This window comes from Camelina sativa, chromosome 7, assembly GCF_000633955.1.
Source record: "Camelina sativa cultivar DH55 chromosome 7, Cs, whole genome shotgun sequence".
NCBI lineage: Eukaryota > Viridiplantae > Streptophyta > Magnoliopsida > Brassicales > Brassicaceae > Camelina > Camelina sativa.
In genome coordinates, this window is record NC_025691.1 from 26,469,396 (window position 1) to 26,497,342 (window position 27,947).

The 27,947-nt window shown below is 36.2% G+C and overlaps 8 protein-coding genes and 1 pseudogene across 13 annotated transcripts in view; 3 read left to right on the forward strand and 6 right to left on the reverse strand.

The window, feature by feature from the left end:
- Positions 425-1,171, reverse strand: LOC104704961 (F-box protein At2g21930-like). The gene has a single exon (XM_010420958.1). It carries the CDS (start codon positions 1,169-1,171, stop codon positions 425-427), a length of 747 nt encoding a protein of 248 aa, XP_010419260.1.
- LOC104702737 (shikimate kinase 1, chloroplastic) lies at positions 9,971-12,697 on the forward strand. Of its 2 annotated transcripts, XM_010418648.1 has the most exons (11): positions 9,973-10,082; positions 10,588-10,835; positions 10,918-10,970; positions 11,058-11,112; positions 11,197-11,269; positions 11,416-11,503; positions 11,608-11,690; positions 11,805-11,934; positions 12,033-12,111; positions 12,217-12,281; positions 12,361-12,697. In XM_010418648.1, exons 2-11 carry the CDS (start codon positions 10,625-10,627, stop codon positions 12,427-12,429), a joined length of 906 nt encoding a protein of 301 aa, XP_010416950.1. In that variant the 5' UTR covers positions 9,973-10,082; positions 10,588-10,624; the 3' UTR covers positions 12,430-12,697. The 2 variants fall into 2 exon arrangements, with proteins under 2 accessions (XP_010416949.1, XP_010416950.1); XM_010418647.2 differs by having other exon boundaries at positions 9,971-10,082; positions 12,033-12,281.
- LOC104702739 (F-box/kelch-repeat protein SKIP6) lies at positions 12,713-14,263 on the reverse strand. The gene has a single exon (XM_010418649.2). The coding sequence runs from the start codon at positions 14,217-14,219 to the stop codon at positions 13,095-13,097; it is 1,125 nt and encodes a 374-aa protein (XP_010416951.1). The 5' UTR covers positions 14,220-14,263; the 3' UTR covers positions 12,713-13,094.
- Positions 14,406-16,520, forward strand: LOC104702741. Its single transcript, XM_010418651.2, has 10 exons — positions 14,406-14,719; positions 14,800-14,895; positions 15,003-15,077; positions 15,200-15,268; positions 15,427-15,503; positions 15,603-15,691; positions 15,766-15,895; positions 15,959-16,049; positions 16,142-16,207; positions 16,299-16,520. The coding sequence occupies exons 1-10, from the start codon at positions 14,552-14,554 to the stop codon at positions 16,416-16,418; spliced, it is 981 nt and encodes a 326-aa protein (XP_010416953.1). The 5' UTR covers positions 14,406-14,551; the 3' UTR covers positions 16,419-16,520.
- Positions 16,594-17,490, reverse strand: LOC104702740 (stress enhanced protein 2, chloroplastic-like). The gene is made up of 2 exons (XM_010418650.2): positions 17,047-17,490; positions 16,594-16,959 (listed from the first exon to the last, which is right to left on the reverse strand). The coding sequence occupies exons 1-2, from the start codon at positions 17,401-17,403 to the stop codon at positions 16,690-16,692; spliced, it is 627 nt and encodes a 208-aa protein (XP_010416952.1). The 5' UTR covers positions 17,404-17,490; the 3' UTR covers positions 16,594-16,689.
- On the reverse strand, positions 18,256-19,364 carry LOC104702742 (annotated as a pseudogene).
- Positions 21,010-22,161, reverse strand: LOC104702744 (protein MIZU-KUSSEI 1-like). The gene is made up of 2 exons (XM_010418653.2): positions 22,014-22,161; positions 21,010-21,944 (listed from the first exon to the last, which is right to left on the reverse strand). The coding sequence occupies exons 1-2, from the start codon at positions 22,031-22,033 to the stop codon at positions 21,200-21,202; spliced, it is 765 nt and encodes a 254-aa protein (XP_010416955.1). The 5' UTR covers positions 22,034-22,161; the 3' UTR covers positions 21,010-21,199.
- Positions 23,227-24,395, forward strand: LOC104702745 (elicitor peptide 6-like). Its single transcript, XM_010418655.2, has 2 exons — positions 23,227-23,739; positions 24,074-24,395. Exons 1-2 carry the CDS (start codon positions 23,515-23,517, stop codon positions 24,167-24,169), a joined length of 321 nt encoding a protein of 106 aa, XP_010416957.1. The 5' UTR covers positions 23,227-23,514; the 3' UTR covers positions 24,170-24,395.
- LOC104702746 (E3 ubiquitin-protein ligase RKP) overlaps positions 26,297-27,947 on the reverse strand; it is a 6,694-nt gene continuing 5,043 nt past the window's right edge. The window contains exons 8-12 of one of the 5 annotated variants that reach the window (XM_019227922.1): positions 27,828-27,930; positions 27,619-27,750; positions 27,255-27,454; positions 26,955-27,168; positions 26,297-26,887 (exon numbers count right to left, since the gene is read on the reverse strand). In XM_019227922.1, the coding sequence (XP_019083467.1) occupies positions 26,579-26,887; positions 26,955-27,168; positions 27,255-27,454; positions 27,619-27,750; positions 27,828-27,930 (958 nt within the window). In that variant the 3' untranslated portion in view covers positions 26,297-26,578. The remainder of the gene's footprint in view (positions 26,888-26,954; positions 27,169-27,254; positions 27,455-27,618; positions 27,751-27,827; positions 27,931-27,947) is intronic. The other 4 variants (XM_019227923.1, XM_010418657.2, XM_019227921.1 and 1 more) reach the window with 4 other exon arrangements.

The window sequence follows — 27,947 nt, forward strand, 5'->3', positions numbered from 1 at the left end:
TGTTCACGTTTCAACAAAGGATCAATTAGCTGACGCATTGACTAAACCGCTTACTCGCCCGGTGTTCACTACGCTAACCAACAAGATTGGAGTTACACAAAGCCCCTCCATCTTGAGGGAGGATATTAAGGATCAATCATATCATTGATTGTATCAATCGTATATTCTCATGATTTCTCTCAATCAACTATATATGTAAAGTAGATTAGGTAATTACTCTTAGTGCAAAGCCCTAGTAGTACATCTCCTTGTATATATAGTTCTTCCTCTTATTGTAATAAGATTATCCTTTGCACATATATTTATATAGAGAACACGAATGCAAGCTTCCCCTCGTAGCATGTCAGCTTTGGAAAAGATAAATGGTATTCAAGTAACTCTGGTGCTTTGATAAGATCAAATTTTTCCGTTCTAACATCAAAACTCATGAATGCTTCACTGTACCATCTTCGTTGAGCAAAGCCCGATAATACAAAACACCATGGATACATATATCAGGAGACTCATGAAAATCAAGAAAGTGAAGAGGAAAATCTTCAATCATCCTCCATGATTTATCCTTCCCCAATGTCAGAAGCCGAAGCTCTTGAGCTAAACCAAATCGCCAACCAACAGGGTCTCCTTTAGTCATACACAACACTTTGTAATCACCACCGATGGGATCATAACCCAAGAAATGATATATATCTATCCTCATAGACTCAATCTTAGGCAAAGTAATGGACCATCTAGTGCTAGGATTGTATACCATGAGTTTCCACGGAGGTCCGTAACAAATCAAGCCGTTAACAGAAGGTGCAAAAGTTGTGTACGGTCGGAAATGGCATTTCATATGGTAAACAGCTAGAGAAGATGATATTGATTCACCTCGATCTTGGGACTGAAGCGATGAGAAGAAAAAATGCTTCCCGGAACACTTTCCTTCAAATGTAAAGATGAGACTTTGCGGGCTATCCGAGGATTTTATCAAATACGTTTTCACGAAATCTTGGTTGCGAATGAAGGATGCACATTCTTTCGATACGCAAACAAACCTTGCTAGGCTTTTAACAGGCAATCCTTTGAATATCTCTGGAATGACATCAGCTGGAATTGATATCGTATGTGAGCTGTCTCTGATTGTTCTCAGATCATCGGAGTTCTTCTTCTTTTTAGCTCCATGTGCCTCCATGACAGAACGTACGGTGTCGATTGCTCTCAGTGGCAAAAGCTTATTTTCTGGTGGGCATAGAAGATATGAAAAATGAAATAGCCCTGGTTTTGGTCTTCTTTTTTAAAATTGACATTCAAATCTGTTTTAATAATTAATTAATTCCATGACACTATAAAATGCAAATGAGATTACTTTTACATAATCTTTTTTTGGAATGTGAACCTTATTATTCAACAAAAATAAATATTTACATGGTAAGAAATATAAATTTGTATGGAAAAAGAAATCTAAATATGAAATAAAATCAAAAGAATCAAAACAATAGTTAATGGGGTACTTGCGTTTGACTACAACACTGTAGAAAAACTTTAGCCTATGATGTGTAGGATAGACATCGTAGGAAAACTTCAAGGCACCACATCCTCATCAATCTGAGTTTTAAGTGAGAAAATTGAGTGATGCCCTTTTCGGTGACACCTAGCTAGGCTATCATTCTTCTTCTGCCATATATGACAGATTTAGGGATGTTTTTGATTCTTTTTCCACCAAATTAAAATTATAGATTAAGATGGATAAGAACATTACCCATGTGACTGAGCATGTATTGCACCATCCATGTCCAAACCAATCCGGAGTTGGAGTTACGCCAAGGACTTGGTGGCTGAGGGCAGAAAAGCAATATCCATGTGACAGAGTGATGTAAAATTACTTTGTGTCACTTATAACTAACACAAAAATACAAAATAATAGAGAACACAAAATGGTGGTTCATGAAATGTTTTTTTCTGGTGCCAAAACAAACTCACCTGCATTTGTGAGACAATAAAACTTGAAAATTCTATACAATATTCCCACACCGCAAAATGGAAACTCACCTTTAACCATTCATTTTTCTCAGCGTCCACTAAAACCCACAAATAAATTACGCAACTAGATGGTCTATGAGTACATGATATCAAGCTTTCCCTTGTAGCTTGTTAACTTTGTGTACCTTGCAGTATTTGGTAGTTTTTTAATATCAAACTTTTCAGACATAACATCAAAACTTATGAGTCATGACAGTTTGATCTGTGTCGAGCTTTGTAGTATAACACACCATTGATGTTGTGATGCATATATCAAGAGATTCAGGAGAGTGAAGAGGACAATATTTAATGGTTCTCCACCTATTCCCATTCTCCAATGTCAAGACTCAAAGATCCTGAGCTAAACGATCATTTTTTTTTGTCATAAACAACAGTTTGTAATCACCATCGATGGGATCATAACCTAACTAACGATCTTATAAGAAAAGGCACAAATCATCGTCTAGTGTTAGGGTTATATATCATGAGGTTATAAGAAGGTCAACTGCCCGAAACTTCTTAATTAGTTATTCAAAAGAAATGAAAAGTCAATCAATACTACTCTGGATGCTACTTTTTCTCACCGGCTTATAAAAACCAGTTGAATCGCCAAAAACAGAATATTATGTAGGTCATAGTTTAAAAGATAACTTTGTTACCAATTCAAAATTGGTTAGCTCACTCGAAATTGAGATGGTTTGCTAAATTTACAGATCCATATATAAGCAGCACAATGTACTCAAAAAACTACTATTAATAACTTTCCATATAAAGTTATAGTTAAATATATATAACAGGTATTTATAGAAGATTGGAGAGCGTCAAACCCAGAAGGAGGTGTTCACTACAACATAAACAAACTGTGAGCAGAGGGAGAAATGGTTAAGTATGGTAGAGCACGGCCTTTCACAAGGTAAGTTGGTACAGATGATGATGATTCACCTTGATCTGGGGGATGAGGCAGTGAAAAGAAAAAAGTGATTCCCGGAATACTCCCCTTCAAAGGTGAAGATTAGGCTTTGCGGACGAGTCGAGGACTTGATCAAGTATGATTCATGAAGTCTCAGTTGCGAACGAGGGATGCGTATTCTTTTGATACGCACATGAACCGAGCTAGGATTTTAACAGATAACCCTCTATCTTCGGGATGAGATCAAACGGAATCTGAACAGAGGTTCCTCTGCATGTGGTCAGATCATCAAAGATCTTCTTCTTCCTTGTTATATGTGTTTCCATGGTGGTGATACGAACGAGAGAGGCGTCGATTTGACTTCCCTCTCACAAAAGACTTAACCAAGAAGAGAAAGAAATCAGAAGAAAAAAAATTGTTGGGGGAAAGAGAAAGAAAAAGACAATTATGAAAGGCATAGATGAAGATGAAGATGAAGATGAAGATGTTGATGCAGTCGATGCAATAGTTCAGAGTACAACAAGAAGTAGTTCAACGAAGCAGATAACGTGGAGCTGAAATAAGGAAATCAGCTAAGGCGATTAATATTTAAACCAGGAAGGTTATGAAGACTAGAAGGTTGGAGAAGAGTCTAGAAGCATGAAGAGATTCATTTTTAGTAGAAAAGGAAACATGAAGAAGACTTTCCTATTCCGCAGGCAACAACGGTTGCCTCGGAACAGGCTCCTAGCATCAGTTTTATTATGCTATATATATGTACACATAATCTCTGTTTGGTCTGCCATTAGATACCCATATAGAAAGACAAATAAAAAAAATGAGTGCAGTGGAGTTGAAGAATGTATATAAACAATGAAAGACACATATATTTTGGAAATTTGCAAAGAGATTTGGCAATTCCTATTAGGATTAGAATAGGAATTTAAGCTTGTATGGCCACTACCTATTGTGTATAAATAGGGGGCTAAGCCTTTGTAGAGGTTAGCACAAAAAGAGCAATAGAATTCTTAGACATTAAGGTTATGTGGTTTCTTGTAGGAAAGCATAACGGTTAAGGGGACTAAGAGGTTTGTCTTGAGAGGTTCTTAGATTGTGTATAGATCCATGAACATGAGAGATTAGATAAGTGACTGAGTGAAACTTGTAAGTTTACTAAACAGATTGTCTAATAAAGAGTTTTATTTTGAAGAACCATTGTCTTAGTTTGTGACTCGGTTTTGTGTCTCAGTTTCCATACATATCAATAGCTCTTGCGTTTTCAATTGGTATCAGAGCGGCACTTGTGAGATTACATAAAGGTGAGATCATGTGGAGAAGATGGAGAGCTATCATGGACTTGAGTTCGGTTCAAGATTAATATTAGGTGATGGAAACTATGGTTTTTGGAAATCAAAGATGAATGCGGTTATAGGAGGCATTGATGTATATGCTTGGAAAACCATATTGGAAAAGTGGGAAGAACCAAAAATCAAGGATGAATCATGAGTGGAAGTTGCTAAGCCATAGAAGGACTGGACTAACGACGAATTGACGAAATCAAAATAAAACGCCAGAGCACTCTCCGCTATTCACAATAATGTTGGAAGAAATCAGTTTGAACTGATTCAGGGATGTGAAACAGCAAAAGAAGCATGGGATATCTTGCAAACTCACTTTGAAGGAACCACTAAGGTGAAAAATATAAGGAAAGACATGTTAGCTTCAAGATTTGAAAATCTAAAGATGGAAAGCTATGAGTCAATATCTGATTTTAGTTCCAAGATAAGTTCTTTAGCTCAGGAAGCATTGACTCTTGGGAAAAAAAATATAAAGACAAGAAATTGGTGAAAAATTTTCTAAGATGTCTGCCTACAAGGTTCATGGCGTACAAGACTGCTTTGAGTGTGTCTCATAACACGGAAAATCTTAGTTTTGGAGAAGTTGTTGGTATGCTTCAAGCTCATTAGATGGAACTGGAAGGTGCGAATAGACGAGACATTTTTGCTCTTGAAAGAGAGAATCACAAAGTAGAAGAAGAAGATTCGATTGGTTTGCTGGCCCAAAAATTTAGTCGAGTGTTGAAAGAAGCAGAACAAGAACTAGGTCAGAGGAGGTTCAGCTTGATCAAAAATAATCCAGAGAAAGGTGAAGCTGTCAAGAAGACATACATTCAATGTCATGAGTGCAGAGGATATGGACATTATAAGAATAATTGTCCCACAATCAAAAGAAGAGAAATTATATGTTTTACGTGCAAAGGTATTGGACATACTCAGCTAGAATGTGGTAATGATCGGAAACTTAGAAAAAAAAAATCTAAACTGAGAGTTGAAGATGATTCAAAGGAAGATAATGATAATGGAATATAACTAAATAAGCTTGGTGCATTCTTGGGAGTCGCTACATTTACTGAAGGAGAGGAAGTTTCAGAATCTGAATCTGAAGGGGAACAAGTAGATGAACTTACATAATGTTACAAGGAGGTGCGTGAAACACTGATTAAAATTGGAAAGGAAAATCAGATCTTATTGAAAGAGAAGCGTCGTCTGATGCACTTATTAAGTCACTGCAGATTGAATTGAGGGATACAAAGAAAATCAGTCATGAATGTGTAACATTAATGAAGGACAAGCATATAATCTCTACTAGAACAGGAAAATCTAACAGAGGTATGGAATATACTGGAAAAGAAGGATTTCAAACAGGGCAGATCAAGTTTGTAGCAGAAGGTGTTTCTCTACCAAATCAATACAAATCTGGTAGTAATACAACCAAACATATTGGTTGTTATTTTTGTGGGAAGAATGGGCACATAAAAGCATATTGCTACAGATTCAAAGAAAGAGTAAGTAGACTCAAACATCAAGAAAATTTTTTGTGGAACGGATTTCGTAATCAAATCTGGGTAAAGAAATCTGATCTGTATCAGATGGCATCAAGTATGTGTAAGAGGAAGGAACATCAGATTATTGATGATAAGAGTTCACGTCATATGACAGAAACCTGGAGCGATCTACAAAATGTTAAGAAAAGAGAAGGAATCATTGGAATTATTCTCAAGCAAAATAAGAAACCTGAAACTGGCTCTGAAACTACAACAGAACGTGAATGTGTAGAAAATCCTAATTCTGCATCAGAGAATACAATTGCAACAGAGACTGCAACTGTCATGAAGAAGACTTTCCTATTCAATAAAAGAAAAATAAATTTGCAAAGAGATTTGGCAATTCCTATTAGGATTAGAATAAGAATTTAAGCTTTTATGGTCATTGCCTATTGTGTATAAATAGGGGGCTAAGCCTTTGTAGAGATTAACACAAAAAGAGCAATAGAATTCTTAGACATTAAGGTTATATGGTTTCTTGTAGGAAAGCATAACACTTAAGGGGACTAAGGGATTTGTTTTGAGAGGTTTTTGGATTGTGTATAGATCCATGAACATGAGAGATTAGATAATTGATTGAGTGAAACTTGTAAGTTTATTAAATAGATTGTCTAATAAAAAAGTTTTATTTTGAAAAACCCTTGTCTTAGTTTGTGACTTGGTTTTGTGTCTCAGTTTCCATAAATATCAATAGATCTTATGTTTTTAAATATGAGTAGAGGTGGTGCCCTTTTCAACTAAAAGGGCAAAAATCTTTTGACGGGTGTCGTCGAGTTAAAAGGTACACGTTTAATCACTACCAAACACTTAATATTACTACACACAAAATTCCGAAATTTTATACTAAATAGATTCTTTAAACAAAAAAACAATTTTTAGCTTTTTATACAAATATCAAAAAAATAACAGTTAGAATCCATTTAATTAGGAATTTTTTTACGATACTTCTCTTTTTGTAAATAGAACAAAATTCAACCAAAAATTCAAATATATATATATATATATATATATATATTTTTACCAAAACTTAAAATCTACTACTAAAAATAATATAAATAAAGATTTATAATCTAAAAACCATTTAAAATTAAAATCCCTCAACTATTCATAACCTAAATTTCATAGCATTGACTTTTTATTTATATATTTTAATATAGTATTTCTTTTTTCTTCTCTTCCTGTAATGTTAAACTTTAACAATCAATATAAATATTATAAAATGTTTAAGAATGATGAGAATTTGAAAAATGAAGCAAATGGAAAGAAAAAATGAAGCATAGAGGTACAACCTAGCTCCCGCGTATCAAACCAGGTCTTTAGAAGGTCATCATACCAATGAATCTCCTTGGCCATTGGATGGAAATGAGTTTGTCACGAACTGTTTTATTAATAATGCTTACGAGTCTTGACACCGATAGAGGAACATGTCTACGGTTTCGTGCCGTCTAAATTTGGTAAATGGGACTATGAATTTGTGAATCTGAGAAGAAACAAACCTGTTTATATATGTGTTTATACTTTTGAAGGATAGTGATGGTTCAAACTCTTTAACTATGGCTCTTAGATTAACATGCTAATAAGAATTTTCATGTATAGACAATACAAAGCTACAAGATAAATAGCTAGGGATCAAAGTCACGGGTATTGGGTTCTGTTTTTCACAAGTTTTGTAAAATTCATAAGTCAAGTCAATCATGTTGGAATCTCATCTTTGATTAATACTTCACAAAGAATTAAATATGAGAAGAACAAGTCGCAGAGGAGATCAAAGAATGAGGAAGAAGTAGTAGAGTCACCGAGTACAAGAGAAGTCACAAGGGAAGAGAAGAGTCGTGGTGTTGTCTCACCAAAGAAAGAAGAAAGGCCAGTTGGGCCAGAAGTTGTGTAAGACCCAAATGAGTTCTAGGGTCCGTTGGTTTTGTTTAAGGCAAAGTACAGTAGTAAACTTAAGTGAATTAGGTTATTATTTTGACATTAGTATAAATATGTAAGATGGATGTAAGAACAACTTTTAAGTAAGTACGAGAGTTTAAGCTAAGAGTGGCTAAACCTACAAAAAACCTTCAAATCAACCGAGAATAATTACACTTGTTATTAGGAAGAGTAAATGGTCACTTTGTCAGTGATTAAAAAGAAAACGTAGAAAACATTGTGTTAAGTTTCGTGTAGTTGACTAGTAGTCATCAAGTACTTGCAAAAAGATTATTGCGAGTAGTCTTTGTGATTGTTACCGTGCAGGAGGACACAAGCTTAGCAAATCAACAAGAAATGCATTGGAAGAAGTGAAATTGTATCACATATTGTTTAAGACATGAGTCATAATGTAAACATGTACGCGTGAGCTTAAAGTTTTCTTTGAAAATGAACCATTACAGTTTCAAACAAGACTCAAACCAATAATGGTAACAAGATTTAGAGACAAGAAAACGATTGAATACCTACTGACTCATAAGTAGGTGGGGGTTTTGTATATGATATTTTAAGCATCCGGCTGGTAGAGTATATGGTAATAGATATAGAGTTCAATCAAAATATCTTCCCAGGTTGATGGAGATCCGAAGATCTTAAGGGGATAAATAGTTCTAATATTACTATTTACATAAATAAATTAGCACCAAAAATATTATTTTTTCTATAAAGTGTAATTACAGTATTAAATGATGTTAGGTTTTGGTTATTGGTTGGATACAAAAATATTAATTTTTCTATGAGTGTAATTATCAAATGATGTTAGGTTTTGGTTCTTGGTTGGATACTTGCATGCTCTTGCCTCTAAGTGGCCATATTCTCGCCCGCACATCCTTAGATTTTTTACCTTAGAAATCAATCATTTCTTTTAGCCCTCGACTTCGGTTATTTTGGTGAATTCGGTTCGGTTATTTCCGTTTTTTGGTTTTTTTGAGTTTTGAAAATCTTACCGAATTAAACCGAAATATATTTCGGTTTGGTTATTTCAGTTTTTCGGTTAATTTGATTTTAAAATTTCAAAACCGAAATTAACCGAAATTTGATTAAAAACATGAAAAATTGGATTTTTCGGTTTCGATTTTTCCGGGTGATTCGGTTATTTTAGGTATAAATTTCGGTTTTACTAGATTTTTTCCTTAAAAATTTTTTAAAAAAATAATTTTTTTAAATATATATATATATATATATATATAATTCGGTTAACTGAAAACCGAACCGAAATATTTCGGTTTTTTGGAAAAAAAATTATACCGATTGATTCAACCACCATAACCGAAACCGAATCGAACACAAAAAATATCGGTTTGGTTCGGTTCGGTTTAAAATCTCAGAGCTAATTTCTTTCATTCATTTTTAGGTTTCCAGTTTCCACCTACTAAACTCCACCACTTAAATCCTCATATTTATCACAAACCTGATTTCAACAAAACTTACCTTGTTACTTTTGTATCTCACACAGTAATATTATTAATTATCCTTAAGAAAATGTACATTAAAAAAAAAAGATATATATGATGAACAGTTGAAGACTTCAGTATGGGCATGCATAAAAATAAGTCTCATCCAATATTGTAATAGTATTGACTGTCTTGTAATGAAAATATATAGTAGATTTTTACAACAACAAAAAAAAAGTGAAAAGATTAATCTGTACGGACAAATACCAAAAAACAGGTGAGAAACAGAGAGAGTGCCACAAACCTACATTGGAGAGGGAAACATCAAACATCGACCACCAACTTTCATATATAGTGCGTATAAACAAACCTTCATAGCCACCAATCTCTTCTAATTCTTTAAGGCATAATGAAACTTTTTTTATTATGTTTTCTTTGCCATCAAATCTTTGTATGTTTGTGATTAGTATTAGAGGATCGGATGTTATGACATAATGCTAACTAACATTTGTCATCATATACTTATAATGGATTTTCATAACCTACAAGGCTACAACTAATAAACTTGCTATGGATTTTTTTTTCTCTTCTTCTTATGAATTTTACCAACACTCTTTTTTTTTTTTTTTGTGCAAATACCAACACTCTTTCTAACAAGTAACAATCCACATTTAGTTATATGTTTGGGCTTAGTTAACATAAATAGAAGAAAAAAATGATTAAGAAGTGTCAAGTGTGTGTTTTTATAAATGGTCAAAACGACTAATGACATGCTTAAAGGCCATCACTGTTCCACAGCTTCACCAACCCCCTTTATGTGTTCTCTCTCTATTAATTTACCAGACCAACCAAAATGGATTAGTCCCTTACTTAAATAAAATAAAAAACCTTAAAACTGAGAAAAAAAAAAGTCGCCTCCTCATCCGTCGGCGGGAGCAAAATTCAGGTGAACCCCTCTTTTTTTTTTCTTGTTAATTTGTTCATACTTCTTGATTCTGCAGGTTGCATTCTTGTTATCTTTAATGGAGTTTGTTAGCGCTAATTCAGTTATGTTTTTTATATGTTAAAAGTGTCAATTTTTTAATTTTCTTCCTCAAATTGATTTGGATAATCATTAGTATAATTTTCTAGAAAGTTACGAATTTTTCAGGTTGGAAACTGGGTGATATATTTTAAACTTTTTCTGAATGATTATTCTATATTTTTGCCATCGCTTTTAAAAATCCTCATATCGTCAATCCTGTCAAGGAAGTGGGTAAAGTTTGAATTTTTGTTCTGAAGTTTGACAAAAGTTATCGACTTTTCGATTTCTGGCGCTCAGGGTATGATGTGTAGACTACAATCTTGGTAGAGTTTTGTAATTATGGCCAAATTCTTGTCTTTTAGGTTTTGTTAGTAGCAAAAAAAAAAGACAAAGAAAAGAGCTGAATCTAGTTATGATTGCTTTGCAGGGGTTTTGAATAGTTTGTGTAGTGAAAATTGTCTGAGATGGAAGCAGCTATTGCTCAAAGGTTTCAGTACCCATCATGGATTGATTGGAGAGAGTTTGAGAGGAAGCTGCCTCGTGGTTCATTGCGGTATCCTCAACGAGCTAAGGAAGAGAAAAGGTTCAGGGGTCTTGCTTTCGCTCATTTGCAACCTGAAAGAAGAAACAGATCGTTGTCTTCAGAGGTTTCATGTTCTGCTGATAACTCTTCAGGTTGTTTGTAAAAGCATTTACATTTTCCATAGGTTTTAGTATTTGATTAAGGGAATCTGATTTGATTTCTTGGATTTTGTAGCATTGTTGGAGGCCGGAAGTGTCTATCCATTTGATGAGGATCTAATTCTCAAGGCAAGTAATAATACTATCATCTCTAGTGAAATGGGTTAGATTTATTTGTCTTTCTATAATATCTCACTAGATACCTGAGCTTTGCAGAGAAAAGCAGAAGAGGTTAAACCGTATTTGAATGGACGAGCTATGTACCTTGTTGGTTAGTGTCTTTGTCTGCTCTTTGGTTTCATATGTTTACTTTATGATACGCGTTTGTAATTTGATGATTTTCTGATGAACTCAGGCATGATGGGTTCTGGGAAAACAACCGTGGGAAAGTTAATGTCCAAAGCTCTTGGTTATTCCTTCCTTGACTGGTAGGTATATGCTAAGAAAAGCCAAATATGTTTAAAAACCTCAACGGAAGTCTCCTGGAATTTTCGTCCTCTGATTTGATGTTGGTTATGAATATATCCATATATCCTAGATGTGTAACCTTCTATAAGTTTTCTGGATGTGTCAGCGACACTTTGATTGAGGAGGCGATGAATGGAACTTCTGTGGCAGAGATATTTGAGCATCATGGAGAGAGTTTGTTTAGAGAAAAGGAGGTTAGTTTTGTGGTTCTTGTTTCAAGCTCTTCTTCTGGTCTACTCTTTGTTAAGTGTGATTCATTATAATGTATTGCGAGCTAAAATTATTTCTGTCTTTGTAGACCGATGCACTAAAGAAACTCTCTTCGATGTATCAAGTTGTTGTTTCCACTGGTGGAGGTGCAGTTATAAGACCCATTAACTGGTGTGTTCCCTTCATCCTTTCCAAAGTAAATACATATGAAACTAAAGTCTCTGTTAAATACATATGAAACTAAAGTCTCTGTTAGATATATTTGGTAATGAATGGTATTATCAGGAAGTATATGCATAAAGGAATCAGCATTTGGTTAGATGTGCCTCTAGAAGCCTTAGCCCATAGAATTGCTGCCGTTGGAACTAATTCACGACCATTGTTACATGATGAATCAGGAGATGCATACACAGTGGTACTGGTTCGACTGTTCTACATTCATATGCTTTGGATTCATGACAAAGCATTCATCTTTTTTTTCTTTTTCTCCTTGGGTACGTGATTTACATGTAGGCTTTGAAGCGTCTTTCAACTATTTGGGATGAGCGCAGTGAAGCATACACAAATGCAAATGCCAGAGTGTCGTTAGAAAGTATAGCTCCTCCATCCATTTGCTATTTGTTCAATCTTCTGCTATTTACACTCATGCAACTTCTGCTAGTAATTTGGCTTTTCTTCTTTGTACTCCAATCATCAGATATTGCAGCCAAGCGTGGCTATAAAGATGTCTCAGATCTCACACCAACTGAAATTGCCATCGAGGTAAGTCAGGTCCTTTCTCTGTTACTTCATCAGTAAACTGTTCAAATCATACTCAACATAACAAATCACTCGTCACCAGGCCTTTGAGCAAGTTCTGAGCTTTCTAAAGAATGAAGAAACTATGGAGATCCCTGACGGCGACCTCTAATTTCCCAGCCTCCAGTTCTCTATCTCTTCCTTTATCTCTCAACGAAGCAATCACCAGGCCATTGAGCAAGTTCAGAGACAAAGAAGACCTCTAGTTACTGCCTTACTGGTTCTGGGTCATTGGAGCTTACACAAAGCCTAATTTTGACTGGAACAATGCTTTGTTTAAAGAAGATGCAATATGTGTATATACAAACTTAATAATGCTCCTGTTGTTTTACTATCATTTTCCTTGAACAAAATAAATAAAAAGTAGCCGTATTCGTTTTGTTAAGATGAGCCAGGAACAAGCAAAGTGTACGAGCACAGTTTTCACTGGTATTATTCAAATCTGAAAGTAGCTTTCTCATAGATACAACAAAAGAAATGAACAAAAACCTGCAGAAGAGGGTTGATTTAACCCTCAAAAGTTCAGAAGCAAATTTATGAACTTCAATACATCGGTAAGTTGTTTCATGTAAGCTCAGGGACTCTCAGGCCAAGGTAAATTCTTTGTTGGTTTACCATTTCGGGCGAAGCAGTGTAGTAAAACACTATGCTAATCACAATGATAGCTACTCACAGACAAACATAACCAAACTAATCACCCTGAATCAAAGCAAGCCTGTGCGATAAAGCATGGTAGATGATGTTGATTCAGAGACGTTAAACATGTATGCATCATCATCAAACTGTAGCTGCCAAGCAATTCACAATGGCAGATTCATTAGGAACCGTAAGAACAGTACCAGACCAGTCAATCTTCCCCCAAATCTCCCCTTCTCCGCGCCTTTCAACATCAATCTCTGCACACCAAATATCCATTCTCCTAGAACCGCCACTACCCGCTTTACCTTCCCACAAAACCACAAGCTTCCCACCACGATTCGCCATTGTAGCACCACAAAGAAACTTCGGAAGTGATTCCACACCTTTCAGCTCTCTCCAAACCCTTTCTTTTGGAACATACCCTCTAATCTTCCCCAAGTAATCATAGCAATACAAAATGTTATCAATCACACAAGCTCTTCCTCTCCATCCCAAATCAAGCCTCTTTTCTGGCATACCCCATTTATTTTCTTTAGGCTCGTAAACAACACCGTTCCTATCAGCCATTGCGTAAACCTTCCCTTCCATTACAGCACTTGCGTGCATCCATTTCTCACGTACCTCCATACCTGGACTAGCCACTGGCTCCCAAGTTTGAGTCTTTATATCAAACATCTCAGCCCAATTAATCGATCGAGCCCAGTTATCAACAACACATCCTCCAATCACATAAATCTTCCCATCAATTACACCAGCTGCTGCAAACTCACGACCTACCCTCATATTACAGACTCGTCGCCAAGTATGAAATCTACAATCGAGAACCCACACGCTCGAAGAAGGCACGTCTCTGATAGATCCACCGATAACGTAAATCTCCGAACCCACAACGACGTAAGCTGATCCAACGAGAGACGGCGAAGGACAAGACGGGATTGGAAGAAGCAGACTCGAATTAGTTGAGTTAGATAAGGTTCGATGGAGGAGAGTGAACCAACAAGCACCGGATTCAGGAGGTAGACGGATTGCGACGTAGAGGATGTTTTCAGCAGCTCCGACGAGAGATCTCGTGGCGTAGAGCAAAGACGATGTTGGGAGAGATCGGAAAGTCTTGGAGACTAGTGAGAGGATTGGATGGTGACATCTAGGAACGCGAGCAAGGCAATTCAGAGCTACGTCGTCTGGTAACAACGGAATCAATTGCGCCGGCATTTCCGTTTGCGTTTCCGTTTGTTCGTCGCCGGCGCTCGTTGTAGCCGCCATGGATCCGACGTGATCAGTTTTTGTTTTCTTCTCTATAAAGAGAGAAAAAAATAATTCGCATTATTCGGTTCGGTTTGATTTAATCATGAATTTAGAAAGTAAACCGGAATTAATAAACCGATATACATTTGCCGTTATCTAGAAGTGCTGACGTGGCGGAAAGCATGATGGTCCGGTGGTTTGAAAGACGCCACGCGCTTACTCGTCTTCCCTTCGTCCCCGACGTTTTCAATTAGGAGAAGAGACAGAAGAAGAAGACGATGAATGAAGCATTATCTGATTCTGGGGTTTGTTAAAAATCGAATTTTTCGTGAGATTTGTTTGAAAGAAATATGAATTCAGTAGCTTTTACTTCGCTGGGGAGTACTCCGATTGCTTCGTTTCACCGGCATTCTAGTTTCCGGCAACGAAACCCATCGACTCAAGCAGCGGTTTCGCCTTCTTCTCCTACTGCTTCCTCCGGGTTTGATTTTAGTACTCTCGAGTCCGCCATTAACAAGGTCCATATCTGTAAATTACCACAAGCTTTACTTTTGATTCGATGAACTCTGCTGAAAATTGGGTTCATGTTTGGCTGCAGAAAGATAGTAATGGTGTAAAGGAAGCTCTCGATAAATTGAGTGAACAAGGTTGGGCTAAGAAATGGAGCTCTCAGCCTTACCTTTCGCGCCGTACGGTGTATATCGATCTCTCTATCTAAGCTTACTACTCTTACCCTTTGTTAAACGCTTAGTAAGTAGGACTGTAGGAGTGAAGAAGTGATGTGTCTTTTTTTTGTATCAGACATCGCTGCGGGAGCTGACAACTCTCGGAATCAAGAATGCAGAAACTTTGGCTATCCCTAGTGTCAGGAACGATGTAAGGTTCTGTCTTGTTATTAGAATGTTTACTCTTTATCTTTAGAAAGAATTGAATTCAAGAGAGTATTTCAGGTTACAGTGTATCTTAATGATTATTTTAATTGAGTTTGAGTAATGCAGGCGGCTTTTCTTTTCACAGTAGTCGGAACAACCGGGTTCATAGCTGTACTCGCCGGTCAACTTCCCGGGGTAAACTTTCAAAAATCTCTATATTCTCTGGTGTTGCAACCTTGTTGGAATCATCTGCACGGAATATGTTTTGCAGTATTATGTCGCGTTCTGTAGTTTGTGTTAGGTAGGTTCTATATGTATCTTAGACAAATGTATAACTGTTGAATCTTGGACAGGACTGGGGATTCTTTGTGCCTTACTTAGTTGGGAGCATTTCGTTGGTAGTTTTAGCTGTGGGAAGCGTTTCACCAGGGTAAGAAAAGAACTTGATCATGGCATATTTTGCACGGTTTTCATCAACATAATGTACTCTTAGATACAGATTTGATATCTTTTGGTGTTTTGTTTGTAGGCTTCTACAAGCTGCGATTTCCGGGTTTTCTACTTTCTTTCCTGATTATAAAGAACGAATTGCTGCACATGAAGCAGCCCACTTCTTAGGTACCCTTGAAAAGTTTAAACCTTTGGGTTCTAAAGATGCAATGTTCTCATGTTTTAAAACCTGCAACTTCCAGTGGCTTACTTAATCGGACTTCCAATCCTCGGATACTCGTTAGACATCGGTAAAGAACACGTCAATCTCATCGACGAGAGGCTAGCTAAACTAATATACAGTGGCCAGCTTGACTCAAAGGAGCTTGACAGGTAGAGTTTCATTAATGTCAAAAATGAGAGAAACATCAAATCTCAACTCTCTCAATTTCTTAGGTTGGCGGCTGTTGCAATGGCTGGACTTGCCGCTGAGGGTCTGAAGTATGACAAAGTAATTGGTCAATCTGCAGATCTGTTCTCTCTTCAGGTCATCTAGTTCTCAATATCTAATCACTCACTTCAACACTCACAAGTTCACAACCATTTAGTTATTACAGCTTTTTTTCTTGTTTCGTACAGAGATTCATAAACAGAAGCCAACCCAAAATCAACAACGCGCAGCAGCAAAATTTAACAAGATGGGCCGTAAGTTTTCTCTCTAACAAAAACCAGACTTTCATCTTGCATACATGTTTCTTTCTAAAGCATTCATGAATCTTTTGTTTTTGCTATGCAGGTTCTCTACTCTGCATCTCTTCTAAAGAACAACAAGACCATCCATGAAGCTCTAATGGCTGCAATGTCCAACAATGCAACTGTTCTTGAATGCATTCAAACCATTGAGACGGCTTCATAGACACAGCTCTCTTGTTTCTCCAAATACAGTAAACAAACTCTTTTTTTCTCTTTTGATCGATCCAATTTGAACACTAAACTGAATCAGAGAAAATTCCATACTTATCTATATATATATATATATATATATATATATATATATCTTATAGACACAAAAGTTACAGACTTTCACAATATCATCTTCAAGACTATATATATATATAGTACTACTACTGTATTATAGACGTAGATACATTATACATTTTAGAGTGGTACTTATGAACTTATTAAACTCAAAGATCATCAGACCAATCACTAGGCTTAGTGTCGTAGAACAACCCATCGACGATCTGATCAACCAACGAGTCAATGAAGGAGTTGCAGCTCACAGTAAAGATCCGTCCCACTCTGTTCCGAGAAATCGTCAGCCACGCGAAAATCGCAGCGCATCCCATAGCTCCAAGACCAGCTCCAATAGCTTCACTCAATCCTTCCACGTCAAGTTTCTTAAACAGAGAGTTCCCTGTAACAACCTCCTCCGTCACCGTCACCGCAAACACAATCTGAAAACAGAGTAAATTTACGAGTTAAAATCGAATTCGAGAGTTTTCGAATTTAAGGGTTTAATAGGGTTTTTATATATACGGTACCATGGCGAGTCTTCCAGAGATGGTTTCAAAGTCTTGACTCTTCTTCGAACTCTCAATGTAATCAGTAAGCGTCTCAAAAAACGGAGAAGCTGATGCTAACTCAACCTCAGATCCTGATCCTGCTCCACCACCATCTCCGCCGTCTTTTTTAGCGACGACCATATCAGATCCATAAGATCTCAACGTGCAGAGCCTCGGTTGAAGAACGATCTTACCGTTCTCGGCCAAATCGCCTCCTCTAGGTCGTTGCTGGATCTGAATCTGCTTAACAGGTTGCGATGATTCGCGTCTAGTAGTAACCAGAGATCTCGGAGGAGACGGTAACTGGTAACGAATCGCGCGTATAGCCATAGCCATTGTTTCTGATGATGATCCGAGGAATCTTTTTTTGTGAGTAAGTAGTAAAGTGAGAATTTTGAGGGAAAACAGAAAAAGGAATCTTGCATGGTGGCTAAAGTGAACACGTCGTGTCGTTTTTTGTGAGGTGTCCAGATATAGTTCGACGTGGCTCCGTTTTGGTTCAGTAACTTGCTTTTCACTTGAAAATGAAATTAACGTTTGAATTAACTTTACCTGTCGTTTTGCTTTTATCCACTGGAAGCTGAATGAACCAAAATTCATTTCGAGTTTCGACCCCAAAGGCTAACTAGTTTGACTCTTCTTCCTTTTTATCAGATGTTTACGTTTAGGTAGGTCCATTTCGGACAAAACAATGGATATGGTGACTTGAGTATTTGAAATATCTGAAATTTACTATAAAATACATATTTTAAATGAGAGAAATTAAAAAAAAAAACTGAAATATAGCACCTTTCAATTTTGCATTATAGCACAAGTTGAGTTGAGATAACCACACGTAGCAGCAAAGTAGATCATTCAGTTTGAAGGGAACTTATGAGTTCATAGTGACGTGGCTCTGTTATCCTACAATCATCAGCTAGCAGGACAAGTCACTGTGGGGATGACACTGATGCATAATGGGGTTTGCATGCAAGTTGCAACACTTTTGAATGAAAACAGGTAATGAATGGCCTACTTCAAAATTCTCAGAGTTGAGATCCTAACAAGACAAAGTCACTGTGGGGATGAAACCTGAGAGTCAATGACTTGAACCGTTGAACAAAACTCATTTTTATAGCTTTTTTTATAATCTAAATTCAAAATCTAACAAATGAACAAAATAAAAGTTTTCACTTAGTAATACTTTTTGGGTTTTATATCGATCACACATCGCTTGCCTCAAGAGCTGATTGTAATAATTCTTCTAGCCGCCTTTCCGCGGCTTCAAACTGTCTATTCTTTTCTTCGATTGCTAGTGAAGCTAGAGCTATATCCGGAGGCAAGTCCTGGTAGCTTCTCAGAGCATCAAGAACGGGTTTAGTCATCTTCTCCAATTCTTTTATATGCTCTGCCATTTCTACCAGCTCTCTGTGGCTGATCTTGGGATTGTAGTTGAGTAACATTTCGCTTGCATCGTGTTGACGTTTCAACCATCTAATCTTAGAGTCCTTATACTTCTTCTTGTATTGTTCCTCCTTGATTGCCATTACTTCCATATTTGTTTTCCAATTCTCCATCAGTGATTCACAAGGTACTACTACATCATCTTCTAGCTCCGCAGGAGCTTCTTTAGATACGTCAGCTTCTGTATCGCTTTCCTCGTATAATCAAGAAGAACATTGGACTCCATCTGTGTCTTAGCCCTCTTCTCTTCCACTTCAGTCTTCCTCAGAGAAATGTCTCCCATTGCAACTAGGAAACTGCTCAATTCAGTGTCCCTTATGTTCAACAAATTTGCAACATTTGCAACAACTTGAGCTGAAGAGACTACATCTGACGGTAAGCTCTCTTGTGACATTCCTGCACTCTCCAATATCTCTCTAACCCTAGCCCCTTGAGCACGGTACTCTGAAGCCTTTAGACGAAAATCTTTGGCGACAATGCTGGCAGCCTGAGACTTGGCTTGAGAAGCGGTGGCGAGATTATACAGATGGGTGATGCTTCCATGAGTGTACTCGAAATTAGGGACTTCTCTGCCCACCGCTTCGAACTGAGAGGTGAGCCACGCCTTCACTACCACAATTCGAGCCGCGTCAGAACCGCCCTTCACCGCAGAGAGATCATCGGAGACGTAGCTCATCGTGGAAAGAATATTGTGGTCTCGCTTCACACTGTTTGGGATCAAACAAAGAAGAAAGCAACTGTAATCGAGTGACTCAAACAGGGAAATATTTGGGTGATTTAAAGGCCTTCGCTAAAACCTACATTTTTCCAATTTTGGGAAAGAGTTATTATTCAATATTCACACAATATTTAGTATTTACGATGGTTTTACTAAAATCAATAATTAAAGATTCTTTTGTTCTCTTATTTTGTAATAAATAACTTAAATTTAGAGGGTGTATTGAACTGAAGATTTGCTGGGATTTTAATATTTAGAATTTTGAGAGATTTGAGTGTAAATTTTAGATGATTTGAAATTTTTAGGATTTGGTGAGATTTGGAATTTGGTGAGATTTGATTATTGATTTTTTAGGTGATTTTAGGATATTTTCTTTAAACAAAATATAGAGCGACTTGGAGTTCAACATCATGACTTGTATGATGTGTTATGGAAAAGCCATGTGAAGACAATGATAAGAGAGCTCATCTGTCCATGACCATGTATATTGTTTTTGGCGTGGTACCTGCCCTACGAAATAGTGATATTCGCAAAGATTGATAAAACCAGCAACATAATATCAATATCTGACTTGAAATTTCTCATTGATTTTTTTTTCTAGCTTGTATCTTTTCAATTTCATAAACAATGCGATCCATATCAAAAATCTGCACAAAAACATAGCTCTAAAAAACCACAACGACACACCTCATAAACAAAGGTGTATTGTATACACAGATACATCATCATGTAGAGAAAGTTTACACATAGACACAGAGAACATCCAACATCACCCAACACCTCGACAATAAAAAGATAAATCAAATTGTGAGAGCATACAAAGTGGTGTGAAGGTGAATGAGATGATCAAATTAGCATCATTTCAATATAACTTCTCTAATACTGTTATACCCAACACCTCGACAATAAAAAGATAAATCAAATTGCGAGAGCATACAAAGTGGTGTGAAGGTGAATGAGATGATCAAATTTTTAGCAAAACTTCTTGGAGCCAGAAGACAGCGCGTTTTAGCATGTTCTCATTCACGGCGATCTGAAGGTTTTGACAGTCATCATTTACGGAAGCTCCGCTGCAGAGGTGGCCGAGACATCGGGTTTTGTAAAACAGTGGGGGAAGGCAAGACTTATAGGCTTTGATTAGATGTTTATAGGTTGATGGAAAATTGTTGCCACTGATCTCAAGATGGCGGTGGAGGCTCTGTAGTTCATATTGAACGGTGGTTACTCCCACAACCACTAGAGTCGGCGCGTCAGAGTAGAATTTGAGAGTAAAGAGAGAGGAGAGAAAGTGAGAAAGAGAGAGAGTTGCAGAGATGGAGGTATTTTATATAAAAAATTGCAATATTGGAATCAGATTCTTTTTAGATATAAAGAAAATCTTTCAAAGTTTCACCTTTAAAAGTGTGATTTGTAACTCATATTTTTTAACTAAAAAATGTTAGAAAAGTCTTGTAGAATCACATTTAGTAGGATTTAAAAAAAAATTGTGATATTTTGAATAATAGTATATTTGAAGTGAGATTTATAAATCATTTATTGAATAACAAGATATTCAGATGATTTTTGAAAATCACCAATTAACTAACAGTAGATTTTAAGAATCCTCCAAAATATTCTAAAATGTCAAGTTCAATTTTTCACTAAAATTCTTTTTGTTTACGCTATTCCTAATCAATGGTATCAACCATAAGCTAAAGTCTAAAAATCTGGTCGATTTATGAAAGAGACAAAAAAATAAAAATAAAAAAATAAAAAAATCAAACGTGAATTAATTCGCATGATCAACCTGAAACACTTTTCTTATAAATCATCCTAAAGAATAATATAACATCCAAATACATCCTCATATACCTCACCACAAAAACGACCCAAGCAATATACACACATTTATCATCATGATCATATACGTACGTACGTACACATATCAATCCACAAACCGTACGTGATTGATCAAGAACACATTACATCAAATCATACTCTTACGAAGAATATACTAAGTTCGGGTCCATTATTCCCTTCGGGACTCAACATATAAAATGTCTCTGAATCTTTAGACCCAACGACTCTTTCGAAGTAAGCCCTCATGTAAGCCATCTCCGAGTCTGGTCCTTCGACCTCCGAGTTCCCTGGCAAAACTCCCGCACCCATCGAAACCGGTCTTAACAACTCCATAACGTTGAGATCCTCCTCCGTCGCGTCACGTTTCACACCGTACCCCGTTTTCTTACCGTTACAAAACATTGTCCATAATGGCTCGTCCATGATCTTGATCTTTTCCTTGTCAGCTCGTTTCTCCGTCTCTAAAGCGATCCTAACCATCCCTCCGCTAAGTTCTTTTTGTAGCACCATTGTTTGCATAGCTAGCTCGACGACGAGAGATGGTAAACATCTAGGGCTTTCTTGAATCGAGAGGCTTACACGGCCTTTGCGGTATCCAAATAAGGTTCCGGTAACTCTCGAACCGCTAGACCCGCTTCTGTGCTGGTCGGGTAAGCTACCGCCTGGGAGGACCGGGATTTTGCAAGCCGCCGGTGTGATGATCGGAAATGAACGGAAAACGGAACGGAATACTCGAAAGACTTTCTTGCTTTTTTTCTTGTTTTGGTGAGATGGTTCGAGTAACGTGACGTGCTGACGTGGCGCAGGAGATGGAGATGGGGACGGTGACGGCGAAGGGATTGAAATTGAGTCGGTGGAGGAGGAAGCACCGCTTAACCTTGGCTNTGGAGATGGGGACGGTGACGGGATTGAAATTGAGTCGGTGGAGGAGGAAGCACCGCTTAACCTTGGCTTTTGCTCCCCCATCAAAGACGGAGACGTCGACGAGGATACGACGACGTTTTTTATTGAAAAAATCTTCTTTCTATTTTAAAGAGATTGATTAATGTACTGTGTTATTGATTTTGTTGGCCATTTTTTGCCTTCCATACACCTTTGAGTTTTTAGGATTTCTAATTTTGTTTTTCTTGTTAGAGAAATTGGAATGGTTTTGAAAAAAAGGTCTAAATTTTTGTGTTCACATTAATTATAGTTTATATATAGTTGTTTTTTTTTATTATTATTATGAAGTGTGATCAGCCAGCTCTATGTTCTATATTAAGAGCAGCTGGAGCTGCAAATCTGGGAGCTGCAAATCTGTTAATTTCAAAACATGTGAAAACAAATCAACCGAGTGTCCAAAAATAGAAAAATATACGTAACGACTTGTAGTCGTTTTGTATTGGTCAGGTCAATGAACCAGTGTTATAGGCTGTAATCTCTGTACATGATATCCAAGTCCAACGTGGTGCATAGAGGATCTTGTAAGATTGTAACCATAATTTAACCCAAATACGGTTAACTGAATTAAGAAAATAAACAACACGTATTTGAATTGATATGTTTCTTAATTGCTTGAGGATTTATGTCAAGCAATGTTTAAGCAAGTACATTCGGCCTTCCAAATGGTCTTTCAGGGTATACAAGCGCTGCCGAGTAACAGCACTATACAATTCATTTTAGAAGGTGGTAGAGTTTCAATTTACATTGCATCATCCTTTGCATCAAACTAATTATCAGCTACTAGTAGATATCAATGAATTTGGTACGAGGGGACAATAAGTGACAAGTGAATAAAGACAAGAGCCCTACTTATAAAACAAATTACCAGTAATTAATAGTTGTAGGTTGTAACGTTAATTTTCTAACTTCAAATAAAATAGAATTTATAAGAAGACGTACCAATGAATAAGTAACTAATATCTAAATCAACACTATAGTATATAATTAATTAACAAAAGAAGACAAAAAGGCTGAGAGAATAATAAAGACTCACATTTACTACATTTGTTTTTTCACAAGAGTAGACTCTCTATTGCAAATGGAACACTGGTCCAAAGAGGTAGATAGAGAAAGACATAAATAAAATTCCATAAGCAAAATTATCAATAGCAAGAAACAAAACGGTATATATGCGTTGGCCAACACATCTTATTCAGATCAACCCAACTATGATTTTAAAAAAATAACTCAACTATTTAGTAATATCCTTAGAATACACCGACTAATACACTAATCTCGTTTAAAGTTATTTTTTGTACGTTTTTTTTTTTGATTCAAGTTAATTACGTTACATAAGTCATGAATAAAAAAATGTAAAAAATCTGAATGTATATAGTTTATATTTTATAAGGGTAATAAATGAAAGGTAGGGTGTGTGTAAGAACACAGAGAAGCAGGTGAGGTCAAACTAGACACAACACTTAATGCATTGAGCAGAAGAAGAAGAAGAGAGAACCAAAAAAAAAATGGAAGTTAATGGAGAAGAAGAGAGAAGAAGTAGAAGAGAAGATGAAGAAAAAGAAGATTACTACTCTCTTCTCAACTCTCCATGTTTTACTTGTCACAAAGTTGTTCAAGCCATATTGAAGTGTCTTGGTCTTGATTCATCACCAATACCACCACACTCATCATCATCTTCATCATCATCACCATCACTAGTAGAAGAAGAAGACACAGGAACTGATGAACTCGTAAGCTCCCTATGTTCACAATCTTGTCAGCTCATTTTTTCCCCCCTATCAACGTGGTTATCTTATAAGTTATAAGTATATATATAATAAGAACATAAAGTGATAAAACAAAGATGCATCAGCTTTAGAATTACATATATAGTTTAGGAAAACGTGGAGAAAAAGAAGTTAATTTAGGAAGCTAATTGTTTAATTAAACCATAAGTGTTGCACTTCGTGTTTTTTCTTTCTTGGGGTCAACCACACACTTAATTTTGAAAGTGGCTACTTATATTGGATTTGATGGTAGTAGTATCTGCAATAATTAACATCGTATTTATGTGTGATTATATAGGTAGAAGAAACAGGATTTATGGCGAGGATCACAGGAGTGTTAAGAAGGAGACCAAGACCACCTTACAGCTCAGGACGACCTGGTCAAAACAATTGATTTCTGATAAACACTTGTTTTCTGTCTCTGTGTGTGTCTTCTTCTTGTTTAAAAACTCACTTATGATCTTGAAATTTCTTTACTTGAACTTTTGTTTTCTGCGTGTGGTTTGCTTTTTAGTTTATGTTTTACATGCTTTATTTATTTGAAAGAAGACAAAATTGGTAACTCTTTAATATTGTAACATAGTTTTCATGTTTAATTACCTACTAAAATACGTGACTTACTGATTAGTTTCATCGTATATATCGATATATTCTTATGGTGTTCTTATCTAATTTGTCGTTTTACTTATAGCTCTAAATTTTATAAATACCCTTAAGGCCTTAAATACCACAATTGTCTCATAACAATTATCCCAATGACTCAAATGAGAAAACCCCTAAATATCTCAATAGTATTCGCTATATTCTCGTTTATAAGATTTTTAGTGAAAAAATACCGAGATTAAGAAATGGTAAACATTTGTTATTTCTATATATATAGAAAATTTTGATATTTAGTTTATAAAAATTGAACCAATCAAAAAGAGAGACTTAAGGTGGGGTTATTGGTTCTATGATTTTAATGGATTTGGAAATCCAAACAAAAATCATGTGTTATTCAATCATTGATTTTAAAATACTTATCAAAATGCTGTGTTATTGGTTATATGATTTACAAATACTTTTTAAAATCCCATGTTATTCATTTAATGATTTGTTTTTGGATTTCGAAATCCACAATATGTTTTAAATGGATTTACATGGATTTGAAAGTATAAAATAGAAGGATTCAAATCCAAGGATAAAACATGTTATTTCAAAATCCATATGTTTTGATTTCCATTATTTACAATTCTATATAGATTTACAAATCACATCTCCAATAACAATCAAAATATACTAAGGCGTTGACTGGTTCTCCCGCTACTTCCCGCAAACGCTGCGTTTGCGGGTGGTAGCGGTTGCTAACGATTTGAACCAATCACACAAACCACTCCCAATCGCTTTCAACCGCTCAAACCACTGAATTCCAAAAGCTGCTTCCCGCAAGCGTTTGCGGTTGCGGGCGATTGCGGTTGGAATTTTTTTTTTTTTTTTTTTGTAAAAAACTTAAAAGAAATCAATGATAATGAAATTCTTTTGTGTTATGTCTTCTATCTAACCATTTTACTCATTAATGATGGGAGAAAATGAAGTACGGACACAATTACAGAGATTATAAAATAAACAATTAGAAGAAAATAATATTTCAATTAATAATAACCCGGAAAACTTGATGTAAATTTAATGGCACATCGCACATAGTTCAAAAAAATCTAAATAAATATAATATTTCATCAGAAATTTTAAAAAAATAATATTATTTGTGAAAAATATTAAAACAAATCACTAGTGACTCTTCTCAACTCTCACTTAACCATTCCTACCGATGTAACTACTGACCCACGATCTAAGAGAAAAGAGAAAAGATCTACGATCTAAAGCATATGTTTTGTCATTTATCAAATTACTTGATTAAATTTTTGGTGAAAAGCCAAATGCATAAAGGAATAAGTATTTCAATATGAAATTTATTTGTTTTTTGAATATTTATTTTATTTTTTTTAATAAATTTAAATTATCAATCAAGTTTAATTAAAATTTTTGTGTGTTTTAAACATTTATATATTATATATCACATTTATTATGTTCCAACCGCTATTGCACCCGCTATTCAACCAGTCGTAAACCTCCCGCAAACGCACCAATTTTAAACCGCTAAACCAGTCGTTCAAAACGCTTAATAACGATTGAAACCGCAATCGCCCGCTTCCGCAATCTCCAGCAACCGCAACCGCAACCGCAGCGTTTGAACCAGTCAGGCCTAAATAAACAAAAACTGATTGAACATCTAATTAAATGAAACATATGGAGTAACTAATAAAACTAGACTGCAACTGCAAACTCCTTTCAATCACTAATCGATTTGATTCTACGGAAGTTTAGTAGACTTTGAAGTTGCTATCTTTGCAAAATATGTTTTTCAGATTCTTAGATTTCTTTTTTAGTTTAATGAATCCTAATTTGGATTTTCAAAGTATTAAGGCCACATTTACCCCCACCAAATCGGCCTGGAATTTAAAACACTGTTAAAAAAACAGTAAGAAACCAAGCGACGAAACAGAGCGCCTTTAAACCATTTCCATTTCATTCTCATATATACAATGAAAAAACAGAGTAGAGGCCTAGAGACCACAAGACCATATCCTACAAAATTATCACAGACCTTTGTTTTTGTTCTGTTCCTTATTATTAATCCTATAAATCTGTAAATTTATAATCCTTCTTCCTTTGGTTCCCACCTAAATATCTTTCCTTCTGTGTCTACTACATCAATCAACAACCTCCAACTGCAACTACCCTGAGCTTCAGAATCATCATCGTCTTATTCTTCGTTATCTCTTATAACGTCAATAACTGTAGCATTGCAGAAAAAACATCTCTGACAATTGAGAAGATGCCTAGTTATGCAGCCATAACATGATCGATGTGAACACGGAGCAATCATGGCGTTAGCCTCGCCCGCGTAGCAGATACAGCAAGTGTTGTCTTCTATATCCGTCGTGTCTTTGTTGAATGACTCTTCTTTTCTTTCAGGTTCTTGCGACGGAGCCCTGTCTATGAGATGGCTCAAGAAATTCTCAAGTTGTCCAAGTTTTTTTACATAGGCATCATCCCCGCTTACACAACCGTCCTGAAATGAAAAGCTGTGTCAGTAAGAGAAGCAAATGCGCAAAAACTAGATTCAAGAGCTTACGTACCCAGTTATATTCCAAGAGATATTGAAACCCATAATAGACTGTATCGGGGCACTCCATGCTTGCAAAAAGACCAATTACATCATGTTGTTGCTTCTGTTTTGAGTCTTCACTAGCCTCCAAGAGATTCAAGATTATACCAACCAAAGGAGCTAATAAGATGCCTCGGCTAATTTTCTCTGAAGGTTGGCCTTGCCGTCTAAGTGACCTGATTAAGCTCAAAACCAGTAGAAAACATATGAATTTAAAATGAGCGCTTTTTCATCAATTTTAGAGCTGTTTGAGATATTTTAACTAACTTACAAATCAAAGAACTCGTCATCTACAGCTGAGGTCATGTGATTCAAGATGAAGAGAATCAACTCAGTAAGCCTACGAAGATTCGTGTCAGTCCCAGAAAGAAATGCCTGCGGTATTGCGTGAGTGCAGAATTCTAAGACCCTTGCGAGATTGCTTGAAATCTCGAATATCACACAACATTTCCTTTGCTGAAACTCCACTACCTACATAAAGACAAGACGAATCAAAAACTGGTTAAAGAAAAGCACGTATAAGACTACAAATACTTGCAAGGGTATAGCAGATCAAGCAACACAATCATTCAGAGGGAAGTAAACAATTACTATGAAACTTAATCAATGAAAGGGATCCAAGCTTATAATCTGACCTGACACTTTTCTTGCATTTCTCTAACCGAGACAGAAAATTCAGTGATGGTCCAGCTCAGTGTGTTGAATAGTCGGTTAAGAAAAGTAGAGAGTAATTCACCATCATTGACACAAGCATCTCGTAGAAGTGCCTAGACAAAAAATAAAATCAAAATCCAATATGTAGGCTGAGGATCAGATAGAAACAAAGTTAAATAACCTAACCAACCTGGAAAACAGTACATGAAAACGAAGACTCCCCGTTCTTTAAAGAACTAAACCCAGAACCTTTGCAAAGACGAAGAAATATATTTGTGACAGGGATCCAAGACCTGTTGTCAAACGCTGA

Bases quoted from the DNA above. Each gene is read 5' to 3' on its own strand.
- LOC104702740 (XM_010418650.2), bottom strand. From the start codon at position 17,403: ATGGCTATGGCTATACGCGCGATTCGTTACCAGTTACCGTCTCCTCCG. The intron at 16,960-17,046 runs GTACCGTATATA...CTCTGTTTTCAG, and splicing joins TCTCTGGAAGACTCGCCATG to ATTGTGTTTGCGGTGACGGT.
- LOC104704961 (XM_010420958.1), bottom strand. From the start codon at position 1,171: ATGGAGGCACATGGAGCTAAAAAGAAGAAGAACTCCGATGATCTGAGA.
- LOC104702737 (XM_010418647.2), top strand. From the start codon at position 10,625: ATGGAAGCAGCTATTGCTCAAAGGTTTCAGTACCCATCATGGATTGAT. The intron at 11,113-11,196 runs GTTAGTGTCTTT...TGATGAACTCAG, and splicing joins ACGAGCTATGTACCTTGTTG to GCATGATGGGTTCTGGGAAA. The intron at 11,504-11,607 runs GTTAGTTTTGTG...CTGTCTTTGTAG, and splicing joins GTTTGTTTAGAGAAAAGGAG to ACCGATGCACTAAAGAAACT.
- LOC104702744 (XM_010418653.2), bottom strand. From the start codon at position 22,033: ATGGGGGAGCAAAAGCCAAG.
- LOC104702741 (XM_010418651.2), top strand. From the start codon at position 14,552: ATGAATTCAGTAGCTTTTACTTCGCTGGGGAGTACTCCGATTGCTTCG. The intron at 15,692-15,765 runs GTACCCTTGAAA...TGCAACTTCCAG, and splicing joins TGAAGCAGCCCACTTCTTAG to TGGCTTACTTAATCGGACTT. The intron at 16,050-16,141 runs GTCATCTAGTTC...TGTTTCGTACAG, and splicing joins CAGATCTGTTCTCTCTTCAG to AGATTCATAAACAGAAGCCA.
- LOC104702739 (XM_010418649.2), bottom strand. From the start codon at position 14,219: ATGGCGGCTACAACGAGCGCCGGCGACGAACAAACGGAAACGCAAACG.
- LOC104702745 (XM_010418655.2), top strand. From the start codon at position 23,515: ATGGAAGTTAATGGAGAAGAAGAGAGAAGAAGTAGAAGAGAAGATGAA. The intron at 23,740-24,073 runs GTAAGCTCCCTA...GTGATTATATAG, and splicing joins ACACAGGAACTGATGAACTC to GTAGAAGAAACAGGATTTAT.